Source organism: Apostichopus japonicus, chromosome 18 (assembly GCF_037975245.1).
Source record: "Apostichopus japonicus isolate 1M-3 chromosome 18, ASM3797524v1, whole genome shotgun sequence".
Lineage (NCBI taxonomy): Eukaryota > Metazoa > Echinodermata > Holothuroidea > Aspidochirotida > Stichopodidae > Apostichopus > Apostichopus japonicus.
The window spans coordinates 9,276,892-9,287,681 of NC_092578.1; the positions used below are offsets into that span (position 1 = coordinate 9,276,892).

At 38.3% G+C, this 10,790-nt stretch overlaps 1 protein-coding gene across 1 annotated transcript; it reads left to right on the top strand.

The window, feature by feature from the left end:
* The first annotated feature begins 449 nt into the window (after nt 1–449).
* Nucleotides 450–8,185, top strand: LOC139958903 (uncharacterized). Its single transcript, XM_071956338.1, has 9 exons — nt 450–921; nt 1,443–1,495; nt 2,232–2,376; nt 3,211–3,330; nt 3,750–3,939; nt 4,074–4,803; nt 4,996–5,133; nt 6,651–6,915; nt 7,606–8,185. Exons 5-9 carry the CDS (start codon nt 3,871–3,873, stop codon nt 8,081–8,083), a joined length of 1,680 nt encoding a protein of 559 aa, XP_071812439.1. The 5' UTR covers nt 450–921; nt 1,443–1,495; nt 2,232–2,376; nt 3,211–3,330; nt 3,750–3,870; the 3' UTR covers nt 8,084–8,185.
* The last annotated feature ends 2,605 nt before the right edge of the window (nt 8,186–10,790 follow it).

Genomic DNA, 10,790 nt, shown 5'->3' on the forward strand with positions numbered 1-10,790 from the left:
CTTTTTACAGAAACGTGTTTTTGTCTTTATAGCATGAATATTTCTGTCTCTGTGTTTTAAGTGTTTGTGTGAGCCTGTGCGTGGGTGTGGGTCGGTCTGGGGGAGGGGTCGGAATGGGGTTAGTTGGGAGTGGATTGGGACGAACGGTAATGTAAATACTGATTACAATCAATGGTAACATATCCTTCTGCAGGCATTGGGTGGATTGGTAGGGGAGAGGGTGCCATGCCAGAGTTAGACATAAACTACTACTTTCTATCGCCAGTTAATGATTTTATTAATTCGATAAATACTTTAACTTACTCGTTCGTTCACTGTTTCGTTTGATCTTCTACTTATTGATCTGATATTGATCATTCATTGAGTTTTCTTCTTCTTTTTTCCATTTGTTCGTCCACCTACCCATCCGTAAAGTCATCATTCCATCCATTCATCCAATCATTCATTCATTCATTCATTCATTCATCCATCCATTCATCCATCCATTCATTCATTCATTCATTCATCCATCCAATTATTCATTCATCCATTCATCCATACATAAATACATTCATCCAACATTTATTCATTCACCCACTAACTCCCCCACTCACTCACTCAGTCCCCTCACTCACTCATTGAGTTTTCATTTACATTCATCCATTCATTCATTCATCCATCCATCTATTCATTCATTCATCCATTCATCCATTCATCCATTTATCAATTCATACATTCATTCATACATACATTCATCCAACATTCATTCCTTCACTCACTCACTTCCCCACTCACTCATTTATTTTCTGTCACCAGACCTTGGACCTTACTAATGTGATATGTTGCAACAATCCTCGTAAGACATGTTCCCCTCCTCGACCTCTGGCTCTATCCTTTGACAATGTTCTATCTCTTGTTCAGTATCCCATCAGTCCAACATCGGTAGGTCTTTTATCTGATACTACTTCTATATCAATTATTATCATAATCAACATTTGTTATTCGATATGAATTTCCCACACCGTTATCTCGTTGTAATACATTTCCATTGCGAATAGATTCCTGCATCCCATGTTACTATACTTTTTACCAGTAAAATTCATTCTGTTCAGGTTTCGTGCCATTAGAAATCTCCTAAAATCAGATGTTAATGGGAGAAGGAGAGGGTGGGGGTGGGTGTTATGTAATGACTTGGTAATGTACGCTTGGTCACTAACTATTAAATTTCTGTTCATATGACATTTTCGGTTTACTGCTACTGTCTTATATAGAGGGTGACCTTTCACTGGTCCCCGCTACCGAAATCCTCACCGATTAATGATATTGTCTCAAACGATTCTCATTTCGTATTGTTTAACATTCCGGGTGGTGTGGTGGGGGGGGGGGGGCTGCTCATAAACTGGTTTATCATGATTGTCATACCTAGTACACAGCGTACACTATAATTAATTCTATTTTGACAGATGGCAGTCAGCAAGAAAACGGATTCGGATGTTGATTTCCGGGGTGATCTCTGGTACGTATACCGTATATATTTATCAATATATGAACATTCGCATGTAGTACAAAAGGTTGTAGTGCACTAAAAGTGCACTACAAGTGCACTATAACAAAACCTTTTTATGTTTAATAGCCTTCTCGTGTTTTAAGATTTTTCTGTTCGTATTTTTCATAATTGTTTCATTTTCGTTTCTGTGTTTTCTAGACTTTTTTATTCCTTTTGATTTCTCTGTCTGTTTATTTCTATTTTTTAGGTTTTGTAAAGCGCCTAGAGGCCTTTTGGTATTTGTCGCTATATTAAGAACTTATTTATTATTATAATTATTAAGTACCTTCACTCTGTTTGGAACCCACCCTTGTCCCCTCACCTCCCTCTCCCCCCCCCCCCTCAAGGCCAAAACATACAAACTTAGTATAATTTGTCACATATACTGGGTAATATCATTCGTGCATGTTTACAATGGTTTAATTACCAATCCTCCCCTCCACACTAATATTGATCCGGATTCCGTATTTTAGTCACTGGCCTGAAGTGGCACTGGATTTGGTCACTACTCCAAGAGAAAGACATTTGGTTATATACACTCTCATTATCATATACCGCGGTGTTTCCCTGTGGTCATTGGCATAAAAATATCCATTTATGATCAATTATGTTATTTGAAAGAAAGACAGTTTCTGTTTATCTGTTTAATTCTTTATTTTTCTTCATTGTTTTTCAATTTCTTTATTTTAAATTTTGTTGCCATCAGGTATTCTCTTTATGAGTTTGAAGAGCCATTCCTGAATCAGTCCTTTGACCTCTGCTTGACATTTGACCTACCCGACGCTAGTACTCACGGCGTTTGTACCCGATTGGATTGGAACCACAAGTTCAGGGGTATAAAACAAGCTGAGGTGAGTTTGGATATCACGAAACTATATGTATTATCCGGGTCTCACAATAATCCCCATAGCAAAGGATAATGACGTTATGCAGCTTGACTAGGTCCATTCGTGGAAAGTGTTTAGTAAATCTGTGTAAAATATTGATCTCTCTTTGTAAATCTTGTATATACTCTTTCTTTATACCCCACCCCCCCCCCCCATGGAGGGGTATTTGGAGCATTGAGGCTTAGCAAAAGGGAGGTTCCGGGTTTGATACCTGGCCGGGTCATAGTAAGGTGGGTTTTCATCTAAGATCAATCTAAGGTTTTCCCATCTGAAATGACTTTCTAAATTGAAAAAATTCCAAATGTTAGTTAAATATGTTGAATTGGAAGCCACCCGACGTGTAAGTTGTAATTCATTAGCCCTTGTGGGTTTCTCCCACATTTGTGGTCGTTTAAGAGTCGTAAAACTAACTGCTCATTATTATTATATTATCTGAGTAAAATATTTATCTCTCTTTGTAAATCTTGTATAATCTTTCCTTATCCCCCCCCCCCAAATGAAACTATTCATATTTCGATCAAACTGAAGTACGATCAACCCTGTGTGTATATACTGTTGATCTGTTATGTCTTTTAGTCACTATAATACATCCTTTCCAACATTTATGTTTCTAATATTTTAGAAGATTTTTACAGCACTATGTCAAGACACTATGGACAATATTCCTGAATTTGAAGGGTCAAGACTGAATGTTGCCAAAGTTTGGCACACTTGCCGTCAAATATTTTATATTAGTTTTCGTAGGACTCTTGTTATCTCTGTTTCCAATTTCTGTGACTCTACGATTTCAACTTTTAGACATATACCTCAGTGCGAATGCGTCAACGACAATCACTTGGTGAAGACTATATCACGACCAACCAGTTTCTCCTCATCCGAGAGTTAGCTGTTGATGACAACCAAAACAGACAAAGAACAGTGAGTGAGACAAATATAGGTTATAACATGACTAAGGTTGAAACATAAACAAAGGAGATTGAAGGTTACAGAGAAAACTTCAAGAGTAATAAGCAATTAAGCGAAAACAGGTTAGCATGACTACACTATATACTACCTGATAACGGAAGCGTTAATACGTCTTCATTGTAATCCATGGAGTCACTGATACATACAACACTAAATTTACCAGACTTGATTATGATATCTCTCTCTTATATGTACAATTCGGATGTGGACAGGCTGGGCGGGAATGAGGTCCAGAGAGGAGTATTATTGAAATCAACAAGAAATCATCTAAAGAGGGGCAAACATTGCACTTGACTCGTTGAAGGATTTGTCTAATCTATAGTTACGTTTTACAATAATTATCTTTTTTATTTTATAAATTTCTGTTTTAGGCTGACCAAACGGAGTTCTCAGCCAATCACCGACCAACAACATTCCTGACGACCCGAATTATTTGGTTGAGCAATCTCAGTGCTACATCGATGTCGGCCAGCGCCAGTGTTTGAAACAACGATGTATGGACTCTACTATACTAGCTGCTACCGGTACATCATGTCAGATGGCTTGTTCAGTGAGAATAAGGTATGGTGTCATTACTAAAAATACCCTATAAAACTTCATGTACAGACTGTAGTTTCAGCAGTAAGTATGATAAACAGTATTACGATTTATCACCAGTCTATCAAGTAATAACTGTTTACCTGTTTTTTTAACAGTTTGGACAAGCACGGAATCAGTCGACACCGTGTACTCTAAGCTCATCTCATGGAACATTGAACGACCCACAGTCCATCTCACGTGACCGAAAGGCTGTTGCATTCAACACACAAGAGTCGATCTTCCTTACCTTATCCATCGATTTTGGAAGTGGAAACCGGATTTCTTTGGCTGAGTTACCAAAGGAAATTCGGGAACAGACCAAGATTCTGGCTGTATTGATTCGCAATCTGCTGGGCGCATCCGTCAACTACATGTTAGACAATCTCATGCACGTCATCAGATACTGCATCGCTACATATGGTCGAGAAGTTGATCTCCAAGTCCAACGATTACTGGCGAATCTCGAGTTACACAAAGCGAAGTGGTTAGCTATCGTCGATGGTTATTACACCTTGAAGGATCGTCTCTATTACGTCATATATGCCTTTGACCTATATGTATCTACCGTACAATACATCGCTCACACCTTAACACCATTGGAGGACTCGTGGTTTTCCTTTGTTGATATGTTTACCATTCATGTTGATGAGTTATCCGTTTTCGTTCATAGTTTGAGTACTTTCTACCGAATTCCAATCGAGAGGTCAATACATGATCATCGATGGAATCTGATTAGGTCAACAGCAACAAGTACTGAACTTGCAATTGAGGACCATCAACTGAAGGGCGCCCTCACTAACATTCAGATAACCATCGTACTGTCCGCTCTTGCCAACGCCGTCACTGGTAGGTTTCTTTATTGCAATTGTTTCAAGTTTTTATGTTAGCGGAGGAGGGTATGGTGGGGTGGGGTGTGGTGTGGTGGGGTGGGGTGGGGGGAAGGGGTTCAATCGAGAATTGACAGTCTTCATCGGCATGCTACTTTACAAAAAAGGGTTAGGTAGACCAGACTATAAATACATTTTCTATTTTCTGTAGGATTCATCATCATCATGAGCCTGTTACTCTTCCTCAAACTAACTACAACCAGGAACTCTTCCCAACCATCTCGACGAGTTTCTTGCAATGATTTGATCATTCAGTACACAGCTGACAACACTGGCTCCATGGACAATGGTAAGATTAATTGACAACCTTAACATTAAAGGGAGTATTATGCGAAGAAATTGTGACTCCCCATCCCTTCCCCCCCCCCCCAAAAAAAGAGAGCAAAATTAATAGCTTTTAATAATTTCAATCATTGGGTAAAATCCGCGCTCTGATATTTAGCACCACCTTCAAAATATGCAAATTTTAAATCTAAAGATTATTGATGTGTCAGACAATAAAATGTTTTACGACCTACGTCAGAGTTCAATTGAGTGTATTCATTTGTTGAAATATGGTAGTGAGCTCTGTCATGAATTTAGGGAATAGTATTGAGTGATATAATGTCAAATGTCATTTGTAAGGGTCAGGGGCGTAGCGAGCGGGGGGTGTGGGGGGTGTCACACCCCCCAATAATTTGGTCGCTGTCGGCAAATTTTGGGTCTGTCGGCAAAAGGAGAAAAGGTGAAGAGAGCGGAAGGGGAAGGGGAAGAAAGAAGGAAAGCTGAATAGAGAAAAGGAGCACGGGAGCTTCTTCCGTGCCAAATTTGACTTAAAATATGCACCAGATTGCATCTAAGGACGTTTCAAAACTAAACATTTTCCAAAGGGGAGGGGTAGACCCCCTACCCTTAGACCCCTCCCCCATTTCAGTCACCACTTCCAGATCCGTCGGCAAATCAAATTTGACTTAAAATATGCACCAGATTGCATCTAAGGACGTTTCAAAACTAAAAATTTTCCAAAGGGGAGGGGTAGACCCCCTACCCTTAGACCCCTCCCCCATTTCAGTCACCACTTCCAGATCCGTCGGCAAATCAAATTTGACTTAAAATATGCACCAGATTGCATCTAAGGACGTTTCAAAACTAAAAATTTTCCAAAGGGGAGGGGTAGACCCCCTACCCTTAGACCCCTCCCCCATTTCAGTCACCACTTCCAGATCCGTCGGCAAATCAAATTTGACTTAAAATATGCACCAGATTGCATCTAATGACGTTTCAAAACTAAAATTTTCCAAAGGGGAGGGGGACACCCCCTACCCTTAGACCCCTCCCCCATTTCAGTCTCCAATTCCAGCTCCGTCGGCAAATCAAATTTGACTTAAAATATACACCAGATTGCATCTAAGGACGTTTCAAAACTAAAAATTTTCCAAAGGGGAGGGGGACACCCCCTCCCCTTAGACCCCTCCCCCATTTCAGTCACCACTTCCAGATCCGTCGGCAAATCAAATTCTCCACACCCCCCAACAAAAGCCCCTTCGCTACGCCCCTGGTAAGGGTGACAGAATTCTTTCTTTGTAAAAGCGATCACCCCTTACCGCCCTCTCTCTCTATCCTTATATTTTACTTTGATCAATACATAGAGAATAGAATCGTTACAGTGTAGAAGACATTCATGCAATTACTGTATAATAAAGGAGTCACTGAATTATTTTCACCACTCGTAAACAATTTCAATTTAAGCATTCAATGGTTTAATCAAAGGACTTGTTTATCATGAACATGATAAACAAAAACAAAATAAATTTTGCTTTGGTATAGACACCGTCAATACCGACTATATCGACACCGAAGAAACCGAGACATTCGTCACTCCGATGCTTACACTGCGAAACTCATCTTCATCGACTGGTGAAGAGTTTCGAGGCAGAATGAAGGTCTTTCTCAAACAGTCTGTTTCTGAGGGTTGCCTCAGTCACCTGATGGGATCGACAGATCAGACCGGCTACGACAGTGATTATATGCTGGACCGATGTCTGTCGGAACGTGACGTCTCTCTCAGCAAGTACGGCAAGAAAGTACAGAGGTAAATGAAACGTGACACCGACGACACGATAAAGGGGTGTGACGCAGGTTTTGGGAGTGTAAACATCGGATTTCCAAATATATATAAAATTCACGTCAAACCATTGGTTCATTTATATATGTGGATATATATATATCCACATATATATATCCACATATATATATATATATATATATATATATATATATATATATATATATATATATATATATATATATATATATATATATATATATATATATATATATATATATATATATATATATATATATATATATATTATTATGTATTCAACTTGCCGACCACCCTAAAGTCGACCTCACTTATCACGGAGAATTAAATGAAGATAAAAAAATCCTCGATATTCGTGACCCACTTATTCATGGATATTCTTCGCGACCCCATTTTTTTTATAACGGAAGTGGGAAGGGGGAGAGCGGTAAGTTTCTCTTTTGTGGGTTAATGTGGCAGTTTGTCACCAAGTTTTTCTGTAATTGTACGGTTCATAAAACACATTGTTAGGAGTAGGGCAAGATAAAGCTTTCTATATAGGAACTAATCCCCCCCCCCCCCCCCTCCTCCTCACATCAATACCAATGAATGAGTGTCACATACCTGTTACATCGGTTGTATACTATTGCTTATATGCATAAACAAATTTACCTCACCCTGTTTGTAACTTTCTTGTAGGTCCATCATAACTCCGAGCTATATAGCATCAATACTCCGTGACGATGACGTCATCAATGCCTCTGCGACGAGCAGAAACGAGACCCGCTCGACTTACACATCAGACGATTATGACGGTTCTCTTACATCCACCGACTTCTCATCTCACATGCTCTCGTCATCTTCAGCCTCCTCCGTCAGCCTCACATCCTCATCCACTGCTTCCTCCATCAGCTTGCCTTCTTCTACCGTCGCCATCTCTGAGGCAACACTGGCTACTGGTGACGCCGCTGACATCCAACTAGACGAGCCCACTCCTGCCGTCTCTGAATGTACCATCAACTTCGACATACCGTTGAATCACCGCGATCTTCACACCGAGATAACCGAACAACTAACGGGTACCGGAAATCTTCCAAACGGTCTCTTCTACCCGCATCTTGGAGAAGCATTGCTTTTCCTTTCTCTTACATTTTTTAAAAATCAATTTTTCAATTGAGTGTATTGTCACCTTTTTTTTCAAAAATACTATAACATTTTTTCCCAAAATTTATTTACCAAAAATTTATTTACCAAAAATTTATTTACCAAAAATTTATTTACCAAAATTTATTTGTCGCAGTCTAATTAAATGAATGAAAAACTATCACTTTTAGTTTTTGCTATTTTTCTTGTTTTTGTTCTAATACGAATATTTGCAGTTGAATCTCCCATTTTCGTTCGCCCTCCATCCGAACCTCACACCTGAATGCTCAAGGTACAATTGCGTACCTTTTGTCCTGAATTGAATGATGATTACAGTAAAAGCTGACTTTACAATGCAATGAAATGAACCTAAATTAAGTAGGTACAAAATGATCCTTATAGTTTGTTAACCTTGTTAATTTGTTTCGTGACGTTCGACGCTGTTACTGTAAACAACCCGCCTATAGAAAGGAAGGCCATACCTTATATCCGAAAATATGTATCTTCGAAATTTGGGTCAACTTGACACCTCAGTTAAGTTTGAGTTGCAATACTGATATGGGTTATCAGACCAGTTGTAACAGCTTGCGCCTAACTTTTTCATTTAGGAGCCAATTGCTACTATTTTCCCACTGGTTATTAACGTTGTGTACTGTGTGAGATAAACCGGATTGAACCTTAGTTTGTGGTTCTTTGGCCCGGACAATGTTTCGATCCAAATACTCTGGTAACCTCAGAGTCAACACTGAAAACATAATTGTGACAAGGTTGTACCACATTCAGAACTTGTGTCTTGCCATGATGTGCCGGTATCAATCTTAATGTGGATCTTCCGATCATAGACAAAAGCGAACTTTTTTACAAATTGTGGCTGGGTTGAATCTGAGCCATGTTCCACTTAAACTTTGTAATATATTGCCCAAAAATCACCAATATTCTTCCCGAATTTACCACTATATGGGGGCTGTAGTCCCAGTCACAACTTCTACGTCTGTGCATGGTCACGCTTCTATTCAAATAATTTATGCCATCTTGGACAATACAAGAAAAACATACAAGAAAGTACAAGAATAAAATACAAGAAATATATATAAAGAAATATATTATGTTTATGTCAGCTCTAAAAACTGTCGCATTCACACCCGGCAACCCGAGTATTATTCTGTAAACGCTACAAAGCCGCCATCGATAGCTTTCTTTCGTAATTACCCACTACTTAGTTATTATGGCATTATCGGATGATATAACTTCATAATTTCTGTCCCCCAGAGCTATAGAGATTTTGACATTAAATAATCATCGGAATATTTCCAAAACCAACCCTTCCAAAAATCGAAAATCAGATTAAATACTCTTCATTGTTTCAAAAATTCATATCCCGTGCATCCTTCACCATTTTTCAAAAATCTAATAAACATTATGTTTTTTTTTTACAGGCTTCCTTACAAAAGTAAAGCAATGAATATTGGCATAGCGCCACTAAATAATTGTAAAGAACGATTTCACAATAGGCTGCACACACGAGTGCGTGTATATATACATGTATTGTTGATGTATTGTATATCCTGGTGGAGGGGCGAGTCTTTTAACAATCCTCATATCTTGGTCAATGTTTTAACCAATTTCCACAATTTTAGCTTCAAAGGATAGGAAATGTTTTAGATAATACTATTTTAACATACAATATACCAAAAAGTGTACTACTATTGGTAGTATGTATTCCAAAATAAGTTATTTGGGGACTTAATTTGCATAATTGCATACATAATTAGCCCAAAATTAGTGTCACTTTTCAGATATGAAATCAGCAATTCTTACCCATTCCATTGATATCAAAGTTCTTTTACAATATATTCCTCTGAATTGATGTAAATTGAGTCCAAGGAAAATCACTTTTAGCTGCTCACTAAACAAGGTCACATTGCATTGCCAAAGGGATAGACACATTGGCACGTTTTATATTATAGTTTTAAGGAAAAAAGTATTTGAACTATGAGGTCTTCAACGTCAAAGTCACAAAACTAGTGTCCTTTGGTAAAATATCTAAACATAACCCCCCCTCCCTGCATATTGTTAATTTGGTCACCATCAAGTTCTCCCTAAGGTAGGACTAGTTTGGAGCGAAATTTAAGGTTTACCGCGAAAAACTTAGTTTATCGAAAAAGTGTGTTTTTCGTTCGATAAACTGAGTTCCCGAAAAAAAAAACCTTATTTTCGCTCGATATAAAGAGTTCATAATCTGAGTTTATCGAAGTGTTTGAACCCGTCATTATGAGAAAAAAAATCAGTTGTTTTTCGCTAGCTAGAAAACCTGTTTTTCGAACGAAATATAAACTGACCTTTTGAACTATTGTACAATTATAGGCGCGAAAAGCCATGTTTTTCGAGAACTTAAGCTGAGTTTATCAGTCAATAAATTATGCTTTCGCTCGAAAAACTGCACTTCAGGCTTGCAGTTTTTCAGTTTGCAGAATAATTGCACATTCATTAGGCGCGAAAATTATCTTTTTTCTAGAACTAAAACTGAATTTATCAGTCGATAAGCTTTGTTTTTTTTCTCGAAAACTACACTTCAGGATTTCCATAAAGGCGGGCTTTTTTCTACGGTGCGTTTTGACACGCCATCCACAGAATTCATATTTTCCATGGTCATAATATCTTCCCCATAGTTTGGTAAAACACGATCAATCCAATGCTTAACTTATGAGTAATATATAGCAAATCTTGTTAGCATAAAATAG